A 24315-nucleotide genomic window follows, 5' to 3' on the forward strand; every position below is an offset into this window, starting at 1 on the left:
CCCTGCCCTGATTCCTCTGACTCAGCTTTGCAAGTGTTGTCTCCCACAGGAGGAACTCCAAACTCCAGATCAACAGAGCAAAACTGGAGGATTCTGGGAATTACACGTGTGTGGTGGAGAACACGCTGGGAAAGGACAACTCCACCGGCACTGTTAACGTCCAAAGCAGTGAGTACTACCTAAGCAACACGTGAAGTGGCACAAGATGTACATTGTTGGTATCGGTGGAACAGTACATTGTACTTGGTAGTGAATGGAATTTAAAGGTATGGTGTGATCTCTCCGTGTTACATTGCTGTGAAATCCCACAAAACGACATTGCACACAACAATGCAGTATACCGTAGAACATAGCTTGACATAATATGAAAGTAGTAAACAAGAATCGTCTTTGCAGTGTGTGATAAAATCGAACTGGCTCGTTCAGTAGTCGTGTGTGTACGTTTGGGAGTTTTTCAAAGTACTGTAGCAGATGAAAGAGTTTTGATAACAGCTGCTTCCTTTTGGTGGGGTGGTGAGTTCGTGTTTGTTCCAAGCAGTGCGGGTGGGGAGTGTGTGGCTGCTGTGGGTAGCCAGTGTAACAAAACATCTAAATACATATACAGTAAAGACATTTGCAGCTCAGATATAATTGATGTTGTTTTGCTTCTGGACGGAGAACTATGCGGCAGCTTGTCTTTCACACACCTGGATTTTCTATCGGAAGGACGCTAAACAATGTCTCTAGACTTTGATGCAGTGCAGACAAAGAGTTGTGATGTTGAACAGAGTCAGGGCAGATAGTGTTGTTTTTTTAGCAAGCTTAACATGGGTGATGACATATTTATGCCATTGCAAGTAAACCATGTCTTGACGAAATGTATATATTCACTCATTGCTTTTCGAGAGTCGGAAAATAAGAAGTTAGTCAAAGTACTCAGTTCGTCTTTAAACATATTTGCAGCTGGTTAATGTGAAGCTTATTTTTTTACTATATATACTGCTGGGTAGCTTGTACATGCTAACAAGGTATCAATAAAGTTTATATTAACCTTTAATACGACATGAAACATTATTTGTAGAGCAACAGGGTCGGAAATGGAAATAATAAAGTACATAATGACCGTACTTGAGTAAATGTACCAACTTTCCACCATTGAAGATAAAGTGGTGCTTCTGGAGGTTTCTCATACACACTATTCTCATCGCTGACCTTGACAACGGGATGATTTCGTAGAATCCCACACTGGCAGGGGAGGTGTAGCTGGAAAAAGAAAAAGAGAAGCGGGACTGGAGTTGAGCCATCACTCAGCGTCCTTGTATTCACATTCAGGCTAAATAATGACTCTCCCTCCTTTCTCTATATTTGTCAAGGCCACCTTTTGTTTACAGTTAGCAGACTTAAGCTGAGATGCATCATTAGACTAGCAGCTATTCTTTTACAAGAAAGGACCCATTGTGTCCAATATGCACGTTTGATTTCCAGCAAACAATTGAGCACAAGTCATCCATCTTGTATTTAAATGGGGCTTCACATCGCCTCATTTTTCTTAAATGCATCCAAAACGTTTCTGTTGAGTTTTACAGCCGGATCGTGTGACTTACTGTACGCTTATTATGACATTTGGCTTTGTTCCAGAGCACTGATAGATTTCTTTTTATCCATGTCATTTATTAAAAGGTTATTGACGCAAGACTCAAAGCCCCACTGCCAACATTTATATACAAATTAAATGGTAATCACCATCTCACATTTAATTAAATATATATCAGGGTAAACTGTACATCCTGCAGAGGTCGGGGGAATCCCTGGTGGTAGCACCTGTTTGCACGAGTGTTTAATGAAGGCTCATGAACATGTGACCAATGGCCTGTGAAACTCTATATGATGATCCTAGCAAAGAAGCTTGTACGGTAATGCCAACATATCAAAGAAAATATAATATTACAAAGGAGTGAACATGTGGGCTGAGACATACAGTAGCCACAATGGATAAAACCGGACTGAGCAATGCTATAGCACACCGCTCTCATCACACACTGCTTTAACACATGATATCACTACGTCTGCTGCAAAAGGTGATTAAACCAGATGCTAATAGTCAAAGATTTGTTTAACAGTGTACATTTGTGCACATTTTTGTGTGTGTTCTTTGAGTGCATGTCTGTCAACAGTGACGTTGCTTTACATCACTCCTGGATATCCACACAATGGCATCACTGTGTGTCCTCTCAAGCGCCGTGATCACCGCATGTCTGTCTCGCAGGTGTTTTCTTGTGTTTTCGTGTGTATGTGCGAATGTTCACTGTTATTTAAAAAAAGTCCCATTGTGTTCGAACAGCACGCCTAGTTCCGTCATGCTTCAGGGGAGAAGGCAAGACGGGGCGAATCGGGGGTGGTATGTCCATAGGCAGGGGGAGGGCTTCGCTGAAACATATGCCAATAAAAGAGAAGTGGCAGCAAACGGTGCCTGTTGCTGTGATTGTCATAGGTTGATGACATGCTTAAAATGTGCTGATTTTGAGGGGGGGGGAAACACATTTCGTTGGTAGGGTGACAATTAAGGGCTCCGTCTGCCATGACACAGGTTGTTTTTGAAAGGGTTTGAGCCAAATGTGTCTTTTTGCTTGATATTGATGCATAAGACACATATTTCCTTTTAAGACCAAGGGCTGCTCGTCATCCTAAGGTCATAAGAGAAATGGCTATCGTGTTAAAGGGCTGCAGTGGAGTACGCTTGCCTGCTGCAGTATGTTGCCGAAGCAGCATGTAGCCGCAGTATTATCTGTGTATGTGTGCCTTCTAGGGAGGGAGAGCAAGGGGAGGGGTGCAGATGTAGATGGACAGAGGGAGAAAAAAAGAAGAGGAGAGCGTGAATAAAGCAGGGGGGTTGGATACAAAATTAGGGAATGCATGACAGGAAGCAGACAAAGACATTAGGGTAGCGAACGAGAGGGGGATACAGCGAGAGAGAAAGAGACAGACACTGAGAAAGGGAGAGAAAAGTATGAAGAAGAGGAAGAGAAGAGCCCGCCGTGTTGCAGAGGAGACTTTCACACCCATTTTAAAATGCTGTTAGTGCTCGCTATCGTTGTCCGAGACACCTACTGTATCTCATGTCTACAGTCATGTGTAGAGCCAAGCATGCTAACACCGCTTGGACCGGCTTCATGAAAGTCTCTGAGGAAAATGCAATCATTAGAGATTCTGGCTTTTGCGCAGACAGAAACGTGATCGTAGATGATACAGTCGAAAAAGGAGCATCCTTCCTTCCCTCGCAGTGCCTGCTGTCTGTTCTGGTGGAGGCAGATTTGGGAGACCATCACTCAGCTCCACCACATGGTGAATACAGGCCACCACAAGCTCAGCAGACTCCTCACTGCGATTGGACACACTGTCTTTGTGTGAGGTGAAGGGTGAAAGTAGCTCTTAATTGTTTTAATTATTTGATTTATGTTCTCCCCCCTTAATTAGGGAGACTTTCCCTTTCTTTGAAGTCGGGACATTTCTCCGCTATTCCAAACACAGCTTCACATTTAACCAACAAGTTTGAACACAGTAGTGCAATTAGAAATTACAGTGCCAAAAGAAACTGATGCGTCGCCCTGAGTTAGCCTTAATCAAAAAGTGATGGATCTACTGTACTTAAAGCTAAAGGGGTATGCAGAGGGGAAGCCTGCCACTTATCATAAACAGCAAAAACATATAAGCCCTCATTATTGATACGACAACTGGTCATTACTCAGTCCAAGCCAACCCATATCAATATCGGGCAAATGCGACACCTTTGTTTTTCTAAGACGTTGAGCATGGTGTGGAAATTGCCTCGAGAAAAAATAACCACCGTGTTCAAGGCTGAACCTAAACTGAACCCCTCGTGCATTTTAAAGCACGCAGTACATGTTGGCTTCGCGCCAGCCATGCAGTTCGCCAATAACGTTGAATGATTGCGCCTGTTTGGGGATTTTACCCATGTCTTTCTGTTTGTCCGGCAGAGCAGAAATGCACACTGTCAGCCGATCGAGTGCCAGTTACTGAGCAATTATTCAGCACAGATGGTTGGATGTTCTGCTGAGCTGCATCGCCCAAGTTGCTTGTTTTCAATGTTTCAAGATTCATGTTCATACTCTCACATTCCCTGAGGCTGCACTTTTGAAACCTGATATCAATCAGTGGATACATTTTGACATTCTTCTCTGAATCCCCAGGACTTTTGTCCCCATTGATTGTTTGTTTTTTGCCAACTCCGGCATTGTGACACAATTCACAAGAGCATGTGTGTAAGTTGGTGTCATGGTGGTCTGGAATAGCACATACCCTCTTAGCCAGTTCTGTAACACTTGCTACCTTTTCCTGAGTGGTGTTCCAGCCCTATACCCAACCCCCATTGTCGAGGACGAGGGACCATTTGTTGTCCATCTGGTCTGACCTCTACCCTGTAATCAGTCTGGCATGGTAAGACCTACTGGCCTTCTGCAGAACGGTGTAGTATATCATCAACTGTTTTCTATAAGGCCAGTGTGAAGGAGCAACACTAGTCAAAGTTTGCTTGGCTCCACGTGGCTTCAGATTAAGGCCTCACATTATCCTGCAGGCTGCTGTGTTGTGATAAGCGCTTGCGAGGCAGCCATGTGTCTACAGGCTGCAGGTCACATCCTTGGGGGGTGCTGTGCGCAGCTCCACTGAGAGAGTGTGTGAGCGTCCAGGAATGTGTTGATGGAAATCACAGCTGAACATATGATTGCTCCAACCTCAGCAGTCATGCTGGGGCCCTCCAGCAACAATTTTGCGCATGCATGCATGCAAGGCCCACACACACATGTGCATACATACAGATGTGCACATACACCTTTACATGTTTTACCCCCTATCCTGAAGCCAAAACACCCCCTCCTCTGTCACAAACTAGTGCTTAACTAACTTGAAATGACACTTTTCACAGCAGTGGACAACACGACGGCATCTCAGCAACGGCCTGGTGTGCTGAACGTGAGACTTTACAAGGTGTTGCATCTCACTCTCACACACCATGGTGGGATTTTTGCTTCACATTCCATATGTTGAGTCTGAAACCAGGCCACTGCTGGAAGATGGATGCCCGGTGTCAGGAGCAATATATTGCATCTCATTCAGCTACAGAAAATCCAATTTCTTAATTAAAAGTAATTTGTGATGCATTCTTTTTTTTTTTTTTTAAGTCTGAGCTTATTTGTTAAGGACACTTTGTAGCTTCATTCTCTGAAGGCATGTACATGATGTGAAGCAGACTTTTAAGACATTTTTTAACTGCTCATTAAAAGTGCAAAGTGTTCTGATGCTTATCACTTTCAGATGGTTGTCTGTTGTTGGTCTGGTTATAAACTTGCAACACTGTATTGCCAAATCGCCACAAATCAGAACGTTCCCGTTATTCTTTGTATTTAACTCCAGGCAGAGAGAAATATGGATTTACTCTTAATAATTGAAACCAGTCCGCTTCTACTCTGATTCTTTCTTAGTATAGTCAAAGTGAAAAACAAGGTATGTCGATGCCTTATTGTCACTTTATCTAAGACTAGAGAAGAATATAATCTAGGGTCTTATTGTTGGCCTCGTGAACACAAAGGAAGAGTATTATCTGACGTCGTGGATACATTTTGACTCATGTTCTTTCGGACTGGAAAGCTATTTTTGTCTCCTAATCATTATTTAATGTTACAGAGAAAATAATCCCCCATAAATAAACAAGAGACAAAAAACTCCCTCATCTTTTTCTGTTTTCTTCCAGTAATTAGTCATATCTGCCCTACGTAAGGGAAGCATTACAGTAAGTACTACTTTGAACTACATAAACAAAAACTTCCCTCGCTCCTTCTATGTCTCCAATTTGGTCTGAGTTGTAAAAACAAAACTCACTCACTCCTACTACGCAAGAGACAAGATAAACTCATCTAATGACGCTAAAGGATGTTAGTTGTGGTTGCGGCGTAAAGTGGAGTGTGTGTACGCTAGTCAATGCTATTGATTGGTGTGTGTAAGCCGCCGCAGCAGCAGCAGCCATGTCTGAGAGGAACAGGCCTTCACATCTGCCAAGCGTTCTGTATTTACAGGCCACTGGAGAACAGCTTGTCAGGTCCTGGATCAAGCCGCTGGGCTATTAGTCATGTCCACTTTTTCAAAATTATCCTCTGTCCAGGGGTCTGGACAGGCATTCCTCCATGGTGGCCGTTTGATTGCTCCAGAAACGCGGGACTTGAAGGTTGGCAGGTTTGACCACAAAATCAGGGTCCACTGGAGAAATAGGATGTTTTAATCTGACATAGACTGAACCACATTGGTGCACATTGACAGCATGAACACACAGTGGTCTTAAAATGTGGCTAGATTTGTGCCATTTAGGATGAACTGATACAAGGAATTTATCCTGATCTGGTCATTTGGAAGCAAAACAACAAGTATCTTACGTTGCAGTCATTTTTATTTCAAAAAAGTCCTCGCTTTTGAATAGTTTTTATAACAGCCTTTAGGCAAATTTGCAAATATTTGATTACAGACAGATGTATAACAAAATCATATTAAAATGCATGTTGCTCGTACTTGCTTCGTAAAAAGCTGCTTTTGCATACACAAGCTTTCCAATGCAGGAACAAGAAAATGAAAATAAAATATATATAAAGGTAAATGCAAAGCCATGACCAAACATAACCAACAGTTTAACATTGAATCAACTGATTATTTTCGCAGTCCAAGCTTACATGCCATCAACTGAGAGGGGCCCGTTTGTTATCTTCTCCAACATCACAACTTACCTCAGGACAGCTGCAGCATGTCAGAGTTCAGGACTTGTTTTGATCTTCACCTTCAATAATGTTTAGTTTTCGAGGCGGTCACAAAAACGTCACTTCGCCCACGCTCGCTTTCTGTTTTTGTTTACTCTTCGAGCCCTTCAGTATTAGTGGGCAGCATCCGGGACAGTGGATGGAAGAGTGGATGGAAGAGTGGATGAACACCCACAGTATCGTACACGCATCGGAGGCATGACGTGTGTGGGGTTCATGATGAATACAAACCAACGTGACAGGACAAGTTGCTGCTGCTCTGCGAACATCCCCATGTATTCGCTGCTCTCTAAGCATCATTTTTTCATACTTACTTTTCTTACACCTGGCGCAGTGTTTAGATTAAGCATTTTATAATAATGTTAACATTTTACTTCATATCTCAACATATTTATCAGCTTTTAGATGATTTTAGGTATTTTTTTACCTAGCAACAGGAGTTTATTGAACCCTCCATCTCAACCTTAATATGTTATGAGCTCAGAAATGTAAAGGAGTTGGCACATAAAACATAAATCAGATCAGTAATATGCTGCTAAATCTTATCATTATCAAGAATCTAGGAACAGTTGGGTAAAATATATTAAAGGGGACCTATCATGCAAAATGCACTTTGTGATGACTTTTATACATAAATATGTGCCCCCGGTGCGTCGTGGAACTCACGCAGCGTCAGAAAATAAAACCCTCTCCCTTTTCCTCCGTACTCAAATCTTTTAAAAAACGGGTGTACGAGCGGATACAGATTTCCATCCGAACTGACGTGTCCATCCGAGGTGACGTCGGCGGACCCACAGAAAGTTGCTATCAGAAACAATGCCTGACGTGTTTTGTACGTCTTTGTTTACATTAGCAAGCCTCGCTAACACTCAGAGCTAACCTGTACTGTAGAGCACATGTTTAAAAAGCAGGAAATAAAAAAAGGAACTCACCTTGTGATAAACCTGCAAGAGAAAAGGCATTTGAGCTCCATACTGTTTCAGAAATAATCCTTCACGTGGTTTAAACAGGATGGCATTTTATCACAACCGAATTTAACTTTATCTCCAGTAGAATTCTGATCAGGCATTAGCTCCGCCTCCTGTTCTTTCTTTTTTTCAAGTAAAGGACCCAAAATCTGCGTTTCTCTAACAGGGCTTCAAAAGAGGGGTTTGAGCAGTATGAGAGATGGCTACAATAAGTGATCTGTTTGGGATTTTGAAAAAAAAACTTCACAGACATGTTTTATATACGTATGGCCCTACAATATATTTTTCAAATACAGCATGATAGGTCCACTTTAACTAAAACTAACCAGAAAAGTTTCCAGGAACATCACTGCTAATGCTTGCACTCTTAATTCACTTGAACCCCGCCGATCCTTCCAGATAAGTGGGTGCCCTCAATCTAATCTTTGCCAAAACAACTAAGTTATTGAAACTCCAACCACATCTCACTTTGTTGGATACGCAGTAATCTTGCTGTGTTCTGTGGGACAGTTAAGCCCTCAGTGTGAATGAGTGAGGATATTGCTATGTGTGTGGAGGAAGCAGCTGTTACACTTGAAAAGCTGAGTGATGTGAGCAGGAGGTGACATGAGGTTCTGCTGTGTGCTGGGCTTTGTTAACCCTTCCAGGGCCCCGGACAAAACTCATCTGAGAGGCTTCATTTAATAGCATTATAAAAGATTCCCTTTCACCCCGCCTCCCCCGAACCCTCAGCTGTCCTGGTGGTCTTTTCCTCGATGGTAAGCCCAACTGCGGGTGCAAGAATCTGTTTTAACTTGCCATACAACAAACAAGCACGGCGGCGTTTGTTAATGCTTTCAAAGAGGGTAGAATGATTACCTAGACATTAAGCATTGCGTCATGAAGACTTGCTTGTTCTGAGTAAGTCATAATGAGCCGTTTCTTGTGAGAATGGGGCTGTGAGTAAACTAGTGTTCCCATATATCAAACAGAATCCCCGCACCTCCTATTACTTTGCTTTTTAAAGAAATGTTCATGAGCGATCCTGTGTGTCTTCGTACTTCAAGTTTTCTTTGAGCACAAGCGGGAACATATACTTACACCATTCCATTGCTTCTAGCTCAGGAGTGCAGTACTATAGTTTAGTGGCCACAGCTGTCTCTCATCCTCAACCTCCCATTACTCCATCACGCTGACGCTGACGCTTCTTTCTTCTTTCTTTCTTGGGCAACTGTGTTCATCACATCGCGTCTGTTGGGGTGAGTAAGCCCTTTGCTGTGTGTCAGGACTCAGCAGCCATTTCCTTTCGAGTGTGAACTGTGGATGGACTGGGCCTTACTTTAATCACACTCGCAGTGAACTCATACTTTAGTATACAGGAGGCCGGAAGCCTGACAAAACAGCAGCGCGAGTGCCCTTGATCGGGACGTACAGAGAGTGTGGGAGGCGTGTGTACATTAGCGGCACACACACACACACACACACCACACACACACACACACACACACACACACACACACACACACACACACACACACACACACACACACACACACACACACACACACACACACACACACATAAGCAGACGTTGTGCTTTCTGGCTGTTGGGGAACAGCGGAGGGGAAACCTTCAGACCTAGCAGCTGGCCACTACTGTAGCTGTAAACATAAGACCCAAATATGGAGTTGTGGTATATGTCTTCAGTATCTGGTACAAGGTTGCAAAAGTCTGTCTTTCCTCAGAAATGAGCGCCAGCTGTTAAAGATGAAGGGCAACGGGGAGATGTGGACGCTCCAAGTTATGTCCTTTTAAAGTGATGGTTATGAAGAAAAAGTTTCTTATACTTCAATATTTTTTTACATTCTTCTTTAAGCGTCCTTATTTTTGTATCCAGTACGCAAATCGGAGTGGTAGGAGGAGTAAGACATTACTGCAGATGCACTTAATTATAAACCTGCATAAAACGCTGAAATGTACGTGAAGGATTTCATTTTTAAGTGGGTTTCCACAGAAAGTAGTACATTTCATTTACATATGGTTTTAATGTAAAATTAAAAGAAATTGATAAAATGTAGACCGGTTAAATCAGGCTAGCTCTTCGTCTAATCATAAATCAGTCAGAAGTGTGTACATCCCAAAGATAAACTTCAAATATTAGAATGTAGATCTGGAAGACATCTTGTTTTGTTTTGCAATAGCTGAGCAGAAGAGTGTGTTTCACAGATTATTCCTGCTGGCCCTCAGGTTCAAACATGGCTCCTTCAAGTCACAAATCTGCTCTTCTGACCTTTACCACCAGTGTTACTGTCCGTCAGGTGGATTCGGACAAGAGGCACAGGTTTTTCTTTTAGATGGATAACTGGAAACATGCTACAATTCTCCTTTTTTCCTTGGGTGAATCTCTGAGTCTTTTTTAGGGTACGTCCCTGCTTTAAGATGTCATTAAAGGTTTTCTGTAGCGGTCATTTGCCTCCTCTCACCTTGTGCTGCGCAGGTGTCCACACACAGATGCAGGCACAAGCATTCAGTAAACAATAGTTAGTGTGGAAAATGAAAGCAACAGGCATCCTCAGACTCAACAGCGTCAGGAACGCCACGCTTTTCCCGAAAGGACCGAGAGAGGAACAGCCCCGCCTGGAACGTGCCGCAGAAAACACCATGTGTCACTTTGTTGCCAACTGCCCACATCGTGGTGCCTGCCATACCAGCGCCCGCACCATACCATACCCTGCCCTTCCTAAGTGCACTTCTTTGCAGTGCACGAGCAGCTGTTGTGCAATCACACACTGGGCTGCTGTTTGATTTCCCTTCAGTGCAGAGACGATCGAGGCAGGCAAGACCAGGCATATCAGCTATGTGACTGAAACATGGTAATAGGAGACAAGAATATGAAAGAAGACACACTGGTTGTGGCAGTGGCAGTCTTGCTGAAGAGTGGGTGGTAGATTCATGTTTCTGGCAGGCTCCATTTTGTTCATTTCTAAACATTCCTGTTTCCTACTGAAGGTGTTTGAATTGTGGATGATTTTCTATTGATGAAAAGCTTTTAAGTGCACTCTCAATCATAATGGGTTCTTTCGTGCGTCCTACCTACAGTAAATAGTAATTGAATTCCTCTATGGGTATTTGACATGACATCTCTTTTGTTTTGAACTCTATGCTTGAAAACACAGATGCTGGATATTGGCATTGATTGGGTGTGCCTACAGTGCACTGTAAGCGTGGAAGTAGGTGCGTGCTTGTTTTTGTTGGCTTTGGCACGCTGAACTATTTTCCAGCTTAAGATCCCGTCATTACTCCTGTATCCATCCCTTTTCCCCCCCTTTCTTCTCATTTGTTTTTTGTTTTTCTTTCAATGGGGCTACATTTGTCTAGACTTGCGCGACTTTCCAAATATGTTGCCTTTCTAAATCTGATTACAAAAACTGCGTATTGCTAGCAATTGCTCATTCAATTAAACAAATTAAGATCAAATCAATCTTTCTTAAATACAAAAGCTAATCTTTACATGCAGCAGATCCTACTTGCAGATGCTCGTCTTCAAACAAGATCCGGACATTTATCTTGCTTTGTTATTGGTATTATGTGTCTCCGGCTCCACTTTCTATAGAGCTAGAAAACCACCTACATTACTAATAGCTCCAAAATTGCGGTCTCTGTCGTGCATGCATCTTCTTAACTCCCTCTGCACATCCTCTTTCACCACATCAGACCAGCTGTCAGCGGCTTCGATTGAACCCAACCACACTCACCAATATGGGCTTTTACTTGTTCCTTCTGTTTATCTTATTTATTAATTTCCAGCTAGGATAGGCAGTCTTTTCAGATTGCGGAAAGGAACATAATGCAGTCCACCAAGTGTAGCAAGAATGCATGCAATATGAATTAGCCTCAAGTATAGAGATAAAAGATCTTGGTCCGAGCTGTAACAGGAGACATGTCAGACATTCCCTGCCAAGAGTCGGGAGGTGAGGCGAGAAGGGGACGAGAGGGGAGGAAAGGGGGGACTCCCAGCTTCTTTCTGGTACATAAAACTGACTTATGGAAAAGCATGACTGGGTGGCAGAGCTATTACAGATACCATGACTCCTGAAGGGTCAGTCCTTAAGACATGTATCACTTTCCCATCCAACCGGTTTATTTGGCCTTTGGGATAGGAGTTTGATTTGTCTCCTTGTTTGCATTGTAATGATTTACCTTGTCCGATAAAAGAAAGAGTTAAAAGCGCATTTAAGTGTGGCATTTAAGTTTCAGGCCACCTGTTGAAGGATTTCTGCCCAGTTAGCACTTTATTTAGTTCAGATTCTAAAGTACTAAAGTATGGCAGAGAAGTCTCTGCTCCATAGTTTCTCTTGGAATAAAACCACATTGTACATTTATATAATCTGTTCTATTTAATATTCCATCCGTCATATATTTATGTATGTATGTAATACCTTGTTAATTCAACATGTATATTTTCTACTTTCTTGTTTATTTCTAGTCTTTTAATTTGTATTGTACAATGTCTTTTTATGCTGCTACAACGCAAACATTTCCCAAATTGGGATCAATAAAGTACTATCTTATCTTATCTTATTGTCAAGTATTGGTGTAACTAAAATAATTTGGCATGTCTTTGATTCCTTAGAAAGCAGGTTTGCATGTGTAATATAATTAACTTTTACCTGACTGACAGGTTCAAGGTCTTCCTGTTGGCTTGATTTGTTTGTTCCTGAACCTTTGTGTCCATTCATCTTCCTCAATACGCTGCAGATGTGTAAAACTGGCAAAGACTCACCAGGTCTGCACACTGTTCCCACTCACTTACAAACTCCCAAATACTTTCAACTTTTTATCCTGATAACATTGCTTTTAAGAGTGAAAACACAAAGACATAACACAGTCCAGATGGAACCGATCCACTGCTGGTAGAATAACTACCTTGGCTTCGTTCCTGCGCAGAATCAGGCTCTGTCTCGTGCTTCAGAGATGGGCTTTCTGGTCAATTCCGGTGCAGAAGTGAAAAAGATTAAACCAAGCTGCGGTAAATTATCAACATTTGTCATAAATTAAGGGGACCTGTGTATAGCTCTGCACCATAGACAGGCCAATTGAAAATGTATTTCCTTACCCATGTTGGGGCTGGGTTGTGAGGCGCAGTGCAGGATTGAGTGTGGCCCTTTGCTGCTTGCTGCATATGCACAGGGTGCCTCAAGAGGAAGAAAAAAACTGTACAATAGGGACCACTTTTTTCATTTTTACAATTTTCCTAGAATCCTTTGGAGAGCGTGGAAAGACAGGCATGTTTATGAAGGTTTCCAGATGGTCCCGCCTGCACCCCCAGCTTTTCCTTTCAGTTCTTGGGCCATGAAGGATTAATCAAAGTCAGTGGCGAGGGCTGATGGCTAAACACTGTGGCTCTCGCGAACCTAGAGGTAACCCCTCTTCAACTCCAAGTCAGATTCAGCCCCTGGGCTACGGAGCAGAGGGAAGTTGAAACCCGAGGTTCAGAAACCAAGCAAACTTAACTAAGCCCTGGCCACATAAGTGCGGATAAACGTAGTGTGTTTATCACAGCGGTTGATCTCCTGCGGGTTAGAGGAATTTGTCTCCTACATCCAGCCAGGAAAGCGGGGCGAACCCTGACGGATACACCTGAACTCTGATCCCCTTTGTGAGCTGGGGAATTGTGCTGCTTGGTATTTATGGATTCTCTGTTACATGTAAAGATTGTAATGGAGTTTGATGTCATTCTGGCCATGACTCGAATCCGCTCGCCGTGATTGAATGCATTCGCACTATAACGCAAGACGAGTACAACACGTCCAGATTGCTATGATCAGGCAAAGGTCTCTCTTTTATCTACCATTTTTAGCCTCGCCATTACCGCCTGGCCTCTTGGGGATGGATGCCGATAAAAGGGCTGTCTCTTGAAAGAGGATGACAATAAAAAGCACAAAAGGAGAGTTGGAACGAAACTGTTCATTTTTAAATAAGCTATTTCTGTTTATCGTTGCCTTGAACATCCTTCGTTTGACAGGACCTGAGCAGGTGGAGCAGAGGATTGTCGAGTGACAGAATGTGTAGCTTGATTGGTTGGTAAAACAAATAGATTGATACCAATATTACTGAAGCATGACACTGCAATGTACTTTCTTTATTAGACACATGCCACTCTGAACAGCTGCTCCACATGAAAGTGATGAACACGCGCAGCATTCACTACATGTTAGTACACCAACTGTCAGTAGATATCTCTGTGGTGTGTTCGCAGCAGACTCACTATGTGATTACAAATGAGTCCGTCTTCAATTGGACATTCAACATTGTTCACATTAAAACACTTGAGATAAAATAACACAGAAGACACGGCACAACTATTGAAAGACAGATTGAGAAGAGATGAACTGTATGACTCTTGCAGAGCTCTGTGGTTAGGTCTGTGACCCAGGCTCCCACTGAAGCAACACAACTGTCCTAGATATGGTCGTGTAAACACAGAAATATGTTCAAAACAACTATTGCAAGGCAAGCTATTTTCCTTGATAAGAGTTGTTTAAACTATAATTTTTCTGATGCGTTGTATTCAGTTGGAGACGGTTTAATTTATAGAGGAAATGTATTCCCACAAAGTCTTGCCAAAAGTTTAGTTTTACAACCACACCAGTGCAATAATTTAAATATACATCTAAATCCACCGCATATGCAGTGCCACGGGATGCTGCTCTCTTGTTTGTATTTTTTATCCCGGATTATGTCAATACATTTTAGGACTTGTCATTAGTTTTAACCGCGAGTAAACATGTAGTGCAGCCTGAGTAAACACTGTATTGGCTGAACCAGATCACCTCAGAAAACACTGTTGTGTCCCTGAGAGCAGGACCTCTCCTTGTAAGGGTTTTACAATAAGTGAGATAACTACTACCAGCAATATCTGTGGTGGTTCTGTCCATGTTTTGATCATGTGGTTTGTTCTGGAACACATACATTACATCATATTTGCACTTGGCCCTTGGATAATACATAATTGAATAAGCAAATATAAGTGTGGCAGGCCCTTGTGTGGTTTTGTGTAGGCACACAGTTTTCAGTGATGCAAGTGTCCAGAATTAACCACGGACTCTCGAACAGAAAGTCCATGGCTTCTTAACATTGTACTACTTCTCAGCAGGTTCTCACCTACGGTAATATTGTCCAACCTGATTTATAGCTGTTTGGGGCATCAGTCACCCCTCTCAAAGTATCCGAACTTCAAACTTGACATAATAGTCTGAAGTTCCTTGTGCTTTGAAGTTTTCATTGGAAACTCAATTAAGTTTGACGTACGTTGGCTGTTCCCAGAGGCAATATTACAGATGACATTGTGTTGCATCCAGGCCCTGTATGCTGCCGAGCAGGTTTTTATAAATTATTTTTAATTGAGCATTTCCAAGCTTTGTTTTTTTGTATGACATCAGAACGTTTCCTTACTTCTCTGTGATAAACCAGTGTATCTGCAGAGGGAGTATTTGTAAGTAAAGAAAGGAGTATGGTAGAGAAAATTGGGACGTTGACTTGGCAGTGTCATAGATTGGATATCAGTTAAAGGCTGCAGGCAAAACAAAAATCCATATCTATCCTTTTTTTTATTTAATTAGTTTACGTGCCACTGAAAAGCTAGTTGTTGCAGTTGAATGTATCTTAGTTGTGTGGATAGAAAATGCAAACATTTTACATGAAGGTTATTAAGCTGAGTTGTGATGGATTATGGTCATTTATCTACGGTCTTGAGAACATTACAGGTTGAGGTTTTCCTGCAACAACATTCACGGTCTGATCCTGGGAGCTCTTGTCAGTCGGATTCTCATTGTTGTCTTCTGATAATTCAGTTGAGACATTTTACGAACAAATAGGTTGAGAAATATAACCAATAATGCTTTAAAATGTCTTTCGTGTGGACATTGAATTTTCAGAAACGCTGGTGGTGGGGCAGGAAAACAAAGCCGGTAAAATACATGAATACCTCTGAATGAAAGTATTGTAGTCCTATGTGGTTTTGCATTCTTTGAATCCCAAATGTCATGCAAATCGGTTGAATATGTAATGGTTTAAAGAAATGTACAGATCAATGCCCATACAGACATCTTGTAAATAGAAACTGTGACCATTAAACAGACAAAAGTCATCTGTGGTCCATTACAATATATTTGGACTCAAAGTGCCATGAGACTCTGAGTACAGTGAAGCAGATTTGGTATGACCCGGTAGCCAAATAAACTTGCCAGGGTTTAAATATCAGCCTTGATCCTTTCTGTGTGAAGTTTACATGTTCTCCAGCTCCCTGTGTGGGTTTTCTCTGGGTCGTCTGTTTTCCACCCGCAGTCCACCCACATGAAACCAGGTGGACTGGAGATTATGTGTTCGCAGCATGTTGCGTGTGTGTCCGCCCGCCCCTGCAGAGCGCTGATGATCTGTCCAGGACCTTCCCCTCCCTTCCAGCACTGTGCATTCTGGGATGGGCCGCTGCCCCAGATAGAGATCCACGCAGCTAGTTTCGCCACCTTTTGTGTTGGGTGTTTTACAGTTGAAGACGAGGTTTCTATTTTGAGCGTAGGAGGTTTTTTTTACAATGTTTTGAGGATCCCTCCTCCCGACAGCTTTGTTTGATCTTTTTTTACGAGGCGTTTCACACTCAGCACTCCGAGTGAGAGGTCAGGTGTGACGATGAGGTAGTTCTGATTAACTGGTAGACCTGGAAAGGTTTTTGGAAACGATTCGAGGTGTCAGGGGATGCGTGCTGTGTTATGTTGGAAACATTAAATCAGGACATTTGTAAGAGCAACAACATGACAGCTTTTGACTAAAGTACAAAAATTACATCCTTTATTAGCAATAATAAAAGTTCACCTTGAAATCAAATGTCATATCAGCATGTCTCATCAGATTAATGACACGGTTTGTTGTTGGGAAGGGTGCTTGGAAGAGGAAACCTGTATGTCTGCCAGAACCTGAAAACATGCCAACATTATCACAGAGAGGAAGTAGATATCCTATTTTTGTTATTTAAAATATGAAAATACATATTTGGAATTGTATATATAATGCTGTGTTTTGGAATACACAAAATGCTGACTTGCTTGTGATATTCAGACTCTACTGATTTAATGTATGTGGCTTTGTTATGCTAACTATCAAGGGATCCCTGTTGTTTTAGCGACTCCAGAAGTGTGCTTTTGAAAAGGATGCACTTTTTGCACCAGAGGATTGAGTCAAACTGACTTCCTCAACTCTGGCACAGGAAATCTTGTTCTGGTGGCAAACAGCCTGTTTTATGTCAGAGCAAATGGCCCAGCTGAGTAAAATGCAATTTCTTGTCACAACATTCTGCATGAAACGAGCATTCAGGCTGCCCGAGCTGATGCGGTTGTAAAGATCTTTCCCCATCGGAAAAAGGCTGTGTTTCTACCAACAAACTGTCACATTCTGCAGAGGTGCTACGAGCGCCAGACAGCAGGTAACACGGAGACAATCACGTGTCAGCATCTGACACTCCTCCTTCCTCAAGCCCCATCCTGTCGCTGTGCACCTCTCTCAGCACTCCCCTTCCTTCAAACGTCCCTGCTTTCGTCCCGATAAGCATGCTTCATCCCACACATATTATATCTATTCAATCAGGGGGATTAAGTGCAGATACATGACTTGTTGGACCATTCCAAGGACCTGAGTCAACGCATAAACAACTCCTACGCTATGTCAGGGAAATATTTATCTTTGCTCATAGAACTTCTTGAGATAGTGTCAACACTGCTTAGAGGCATAATTACATTTGTGGATGGGAAACTAAGAGTTCTTGTGGAAATACAAGTGTATAATATGAGTTAAACTTAGAATACTAAATAATAACGTGTGATGTTTCATTATGCCATTTTATTTCCAAATCATCATCAGCAAGAGTAATATTAACCAAATAAATGTTTCTTTTTTTCTCAGTAACCACAACGCCACCTCCAGCCTCAGGCCACGCCAGAAAATGCAACGACACAGAGAAAGCCTACTGTGTGAATGGCGGCGACTGTTACTTCATACACGGTATAGATAAGCTCGCCTGCAAGTGAGTTATATTCTTATTTTTTTTCTATTCACCTTGAAAATATACATTTTTTGACATCGTAAAATACATGTATTGTATAACATTCAAATCACTTTTCATGATGTTTCCAGTAATATTCCTAACTCTTCATATTTTGTATCCTGCTGTTTATTTTCCTGATAGCACTTGATCTTTCCTTTCAGCAGCAGCAGCAACACATCACAGGAAAATGCTGCCAGTCTTCCTAACTACCCACCTGTTGTGTATTTTAACACTAATAATGGAGTGAGGCGGCGGTGTGCTCATCCTTTTATGTCATGTTTAGTGTCCAGGAGGCCTTCGCATTAAAAGCCTTTTCAAAATGTCATGAATCACTGGTTTAGTAGTGAGCAAATATTTATGCTTGTTGGAGGCCCCCAGTGAGGTAAATAGAATCATTGCTTACATTTGAGGTCCTTGGCAGAAGGGATCAAGACCCATGTGTAAAGTGCGCCGAGGAACTGTGTCTCTCAAGGAACCTTATTCGACACGATTTCAAGTTATTTAAAAAAAAAAAACTGACAAGGTTTTATGAGTAGAGATTCAATGACATAAATTATTTCGATAGTCACTCAAGATTAAAAATCACTGCTTTCTAATTCTCAAATTGTAATTATGGCTGCTTTCATTTTTGGACATTTTAAGATTTCTTTCTGACATTTCACAATTTATTCAAGGAAATAACCGTCAGATGAAAATCATTGTAAGTCTAACCTAATAGTTATAGCACAAGCTATGCACATACAGTATGTCTTGCCATGGTTGTCAAACATTATGTTGCATGTGCCCAGTTGGCCCGAGGAAGAATGCTCGACAAGCAACGAGGACATGGCTGCAACAGCCGTTCAATACGCTGTGTACAAATTGGAGGCAGCACTAACTCAATTGCTGCAGCTAATTCACTCACAGCCGGGGCATGGGTCCAGAAAAGTTGGATAATGCAGTGAAGGCCTGCAGGGATTTGTTGCCCCCCAGCCATCTCATTCAATATAGGCCAGGCTTCAGTGGATATTACTCACTGGCTAAACAAGTCCTGCAGACAGCTAGTCCTACTTTAATGCCCTGCTCCTTCACTCTGAAGGATACACTTTGTTTTGGACAGACGTTAAAGTTAACAAATGACCCACAGTAAGTAACTCACTAAATGTAAACATACTTTTTCTGATGGTTTTCTTCACATAAATTAGCTATAAAAAACAAATATAGACTTGTTTAACATATTGTGCATAAATAAAGCGTTTATCATTTGTATGGACTTTTTCCAGGACATTTTCAGAAGGTTTAATTCACATTTAGTTGGATAAAGATAATGTAGATAATATTTTCTTGATTAATTGAGTAGGCGTTTTAAAAAACTGTTTTGCTTATTCCATGGGGGATGTTTTAAAACTTTAGACCAACAAAACTGGAAGATATTCAGTTCATTTAAAACGGAGAAAAACAATCAATGTCACACCAGAGAAGCTATCAAATAAGATGCAGATGAAGATTCTGTGAAATGACTAATCAATTGAGAAACTAAAGGTTTCAGCCCTATTCAAATGTATACAAGTATATTAGCATTCTTCTTTCTAAGGGAATGTATTTAACTTTTAACAAGTCACCTCTATGTGGGACTTGACAGAGGATTATGTAATTGTATTGTACATAAGTGCAGTATATACAGTATGTAGAAGTACAATTCCACACGCTTCATGGAAAAGCTTTTCCTTTCTACATTTTTATTTTTCATCAAAGAATAATAAATAACGACAGTGATTTATTTGACACCAAAGTTAAAACGAGTGGTGATAGAGTTTGCATCTGCACCGGCACGGACATTTGCACGCTCATCTGATTTTTAAATTACGCCGTTTATTTCTTGAATGTTCCAGCCAAGTGTCCTAGGTCTAGGTGGTGCTACCCCCCCGTTAAACACCATCACTCAGGACGAGTAATTTAATGCTGAATGTTATGGCGCTCCTGGGAGGCGTTGTGTGAAACCAGTAAATAAGGAGCAATGACCTTTGTTGGACTGGTGGTGGTCTAGTTAGTTGAGTCTGTGAGAGGAATGCCGTGCCCCTCAAAGACCAGCCGCTCTTCCTAATGGGCTTGTAATGAGGACATATGGTTTGTCTTCACTCACTTGATGCTGATGATACAGTAGTTTGTCTGCAGTTGCACAAATATGACGTTAAATGTCAGAGAACTTGATTAATGCTTCAAACAATGAAGAGTCATGTTTTCCAGGTGGTTTCATTTCCATATTCTTTTTAGGACTGGACATACAGGAAATGCTTTCTCCTCATTTGATTACTTTTCCTCCCCATCACATTTGGAGGTAATAAACACATACCAGCTCACGACAGGCACCAGGAGAAGAAGCCACATTAACCCACTTTGTGCTTCATGATTGATTTATTGATCACATGGGCCCAGTAGTTCAACACTTGTAATCCCTATGTGATCAGATCAGATTTGGATCTTGGGGAGTTCAAAACCAAAAAACAGGATTAGGATCACGTTGATATCCGATCAGATCAGGAAATCCAATCCAAGCTTTAATCTGGATCGAATCTTCAAAACGGGTAGTTCAAACCGACAACACAGGATTGGGATCAGTTTGATCCTGAACAACTGGATTATCCTGATCCCACCAGAGGGGTGGATTTCCAGAGCAAAATGTACTGTACAATTTATTTAAAAATATGTTTCAATATAAGATGGCAAAGTTTGTTAACTGAAATAATACACCGTTGTTAGCCTTCATGGCAAATCAATTTTACTTTTCATTTTCTGGTCACGTTTGTGGTGGCCTATTTAGTTTTCAACCAAATGTTGATGACATAAATGTTTATGCTCATACAATTATCACAACAAAGAGTGTCAATCACAAATATAATTTAGATTAAAGAAAAAATATCTTCAAAAAAAAAAAAGTCCATCATCTGTCGTCACCTTTCAAAAGTAATTGCAGACAATAGATGTCTGCAATGTGGTCTCTTGTCTTCCTTGTATTATTTTTCATATCCACAAGATGGAGATCGGTAGGATTAAAGCACTGATATTCAGGATCTAGTCATCTTGAAAAGTCTGAATCTGGATCAGACTGATCCTATCCTGAATTGCTTTGAAATACTGGGACAAAATCTGTCCGAGTTGTCTGATCCAGGATCACAAAGAATGGGATTTCAAAATCTGATCGGATCTGATTGAGATTAAAAGTTTTGAACTACTGGGCCCTGGAAAGCAGCACATCTTTTTCCCGATACAGACTGAGGTCAACAAGAGCCTCTGAAGCCCAAATATGACCTTTTTATATCAGTATGTCAAACTTGTTTTTGCTAACAAGCAGGGTATTTACCTATTTTAATGTTTATTTAAGTTTTTTAAGTTTTAATATAGGTTTGCTCACTTGTAGTAGCATTTATTTGTTTACTATTTGTTCTTTTAATTTTAGAAATAGATGGTAAAGCAGTTTATTTCTATACTGTGTAACATTTATAAAAGAGGCCCTATTATGCTTAATTTCAGGTGTATATGTGTATGCTGTGCCTCTACTGTGACATGTTTGCATGCGTGGGAGAGAAACTCGATCTGGAGGGAACATGGGGATTTTTGCTTTTGCACACCATTGACATGCATACAAACCTATATAACACACTGGAACGGGTACACCCCAAAAAGCATAATAGGGCCTCTTTACATACACAATATTAACATCATGGGGATACCAATCATCTTTGGAAGTGTTGCTTCTTGTGTTTTCTCCATGTGGCTTCACAGTGAAATTCAACAATACGCCTGAAAGGATTTCGACCCCCCGGTATTTACAGTGCACCTCACTTCCTGTGTTTTCCTTCTCATAACACTTGTCTGCTCCTTCCCAGATGTCCGGACGGATACTTCGGCCCACGGTGCTTACAGACTGAGCCGCTGCGGCTGATTATGCCCAAGCCTACAGAAAGTATGTCCACTTGATATGCAGCTGAGAACAGAGACACAGTTGTCACTGGATTACCTCTGGACTGACTCCTGCTGCCCAACAGTTCTCTTCCTCTTTCTCCTCCTCTTTCTCTTCCTCAGGTCAATGAGCTGCGCGTTACACCATGCACACGGTGGTGTCGTCCATGGGAACACTCTGCTTCTGCTGTCTGTAGTTGTGCTGTTGTTCTAATTCTCTCTTTCTCTCCCTCTCCCTCCCTCCCTATCCCCCCTTCACTCTTTTCTTACGTATACTTTTCACTCTCCCTCTTTCTGTTGTCTCTCTCTTTCTCACTCACCTACCACCCTCCTCCTCCTCCTCCTCCTCCTCCTCCTCCTCCTCCTCCTCCTCCTCCCTCTCTCTTTGTGGCTTTGTTTCTTTCCATCAGGTGTCCAAATGACTTTACTGGTGATCGCTGTCAAACCTACGTTATGGCCAGTTTCTACCGTATGTCAATTTCCTCTTCTGTCACTCTGTCAGACTGTCCTTGTGTCATGCGTGCATGCTGGGTGTAGAGAGATTGCATTCATGTCCTGTTATTATTACCTAGTAGATGTGTCTGTGCCTCCTGCCATGACTCAGAGTTTAGTCGAGTCTGTTATTGTGTTTGGTCTGCATGTGATAGTGCGTGCCCTTTAACTTGCATGCACGTTCTTCAGAATACGAGCCGATGGTACGTGTGATAGCGACAAGTAGGCGGGAGAACTCAGATGCTATGTGGATTCTCACAAAGTCAGCTGCATGTAACAACACAGTCTAATGGCAAAACAATTACTAAAACCCTATCTTAATCTTGCTCACGATTGATGCTTGTTTGTGCAATCAGCGGCAAACACAAGCATGTATGATCGAATTAAAGCTGATGGATGGAGAAACAATTAGCATTTACTAAGGCATGACAAATGATGAACCTGTTAAGGTTGGCTTAACCCATAAAGAAGTGTTTGTTGAGGGCCAACAAGTCATCTCATGTAGGATGTGAAATTGTACACGAGCCAACATGAACACATTCCACTTATGCTTTTCTTGACTAACTTGATTTTGATCTCAAACATAATAGGGGATTTAGTGTTCTCGCTTCATGGGTTACAAGTAGCACATACAGGCGTTTCTTTCACTTCAAATCAGCCGCATAACTCGCTCAAGACTCAGACTCTAGTAAATCGTAACATCCACACTGCAATCCGCCAGTTGTGGTTGTTGCTTCAGAAGAGCAGCAACAAAATGGTGCTCTCACAGCAGATGTACTCAGCTAAGAGTTCACACGCTGCACTACAGTGCCGTGTCAAACTACTTTGCCTGGGGTAAGAGAAGCAAACCTCACATCACTCAACTTCAGAAAACAAATCCATCAACAGCTAAATGAAACGAAGATTGCCAGATAACTATGGTTTTGTTTGATCTTGCCCTTGAGGTATTTTGATTTAAAGAAACATCCTCAATTACCTGTTGGTTGATTACTTGAAAGTGTCGACATGAGCCAAAATAAAGATAGTGTAAGGAAATACTATAGAATTAAAATACAACGCCCATTTTGGATAATAGCAAAGAATCTTCTGGTATCTTTCTGCATATTCGTCAGCGTCATGTCTTTGCAAGCCCATGTGGTTGCAATTCAGAGTCACATAAGAGTGAAATAACTAACTGCATCTGCTTTGCCTGATGTTGCCTTCAGAGCCTCATCCCCGCAGTCTGACTTGCAGAGCTTACACTCAGTGTTTGTTGTATGTTGGCTCAGAGTACAATGGCAATAAACCCTCTTAACTACAAGTAATTCCATCTCACATTAAGTGGAAATGCACTGTGCTGAAATGACTTGTTCTTTTGGCAGAGCAGACAGTGATGTGTGGGAGCTCTTTTTCCCTACACTGTGTTCTGCATTCTGTCTAGCTTCGACGCAGCTGTGCAAATGCATCAAGGACAGCATTTATTTCCAGCTCTCATCCAGCTACGTGAACACAACACAGGCTTTGATTACTTGCTTTACATTTGAATGTGTTCAAATCAATGACCTGACTATCTGTACGCTTAACAGATTAAAGTTTCAAAGTAAGTTCAACAATCAGTTCTCTGATGAAACGTTCATCCATCAATGCTGTTATTTAAAATATAAAAGATTAAGCCTCCTCTCAGTCACATCATATGATTTCATATCATTGTTTACCCGAGGATATTAACCTCATGGGTTGAAGAAACGTAAGATCAACAGTTATCATGTTCATGAAAGCCCCTCTCAGACATGATGGATGTCGCTGCTAAGGGACTTTTGCTTTTTTGGAAAACTAGCAATCATTAATGGCCTCGCACATATTTCATGTTGCCTACTCTCAATTAAGGCGAATAAATCACAGTTTTAAAGCAGTCACATGTACACACACACACACACACACACACACACACACACACACACACACACACACACACACACACACACACACACACACACACACACACACACACACACACACACACACACACACACACACACATACCATGTATACATCACTTCAGGGG

The 24315-nt window shown here is 41.7% G+C and overlaps 1 protein-coding gene across 4 annotated transcripts in view; it reads left to right on the forward strand.

Moving 5' to 3' along the window:
* nrg2a (neuregulin 2a) overlaps positions 1-24315 on the forward strand; it is a 74395-nt gene that overhangs the window by 40411 nt on the left and 9669 nt on the right. For 2 of the 4 annotated variants that reach the window (XM_034099933.2, XM_034099931.2), the window contains exons 3-5: positions 50-168; positions 17699-17819; positions 22190-22248. In XM_034099933.2, coding sequence (XP_033955824.1) covers positions 50-168; positions 17699-17819; positions 22190-22248 — 299 coding nt within the window. Of the gene's footprint in view, positions 1-49; positions 169-17698; positions 17820-21706; positions 21784-22189; positions 22249-24315 lie in introns of all 4 variants that reach the window. The other 2 variants (XM_034099930.2, XM_034099934.1) reach the window with 1 other exon arrangement.

Source organism: Pseudochaenichthys georgianus, chromosome 14 (assembly GCF_902827115.2).
Source record: "Pseudochaenichthys georgianus chromosome 14, fPseGeo1.2, whole genome shotgun sequence".
In the NCBI taxonomy this organism is placed as follows: domain Eukaryota; kingdom Metazoa; phylum Chordata; class Actinopteri; order Perciformes; family Channichthyidae; genus Pseudochaenichthys; species Pseudochaenichthys georgianus.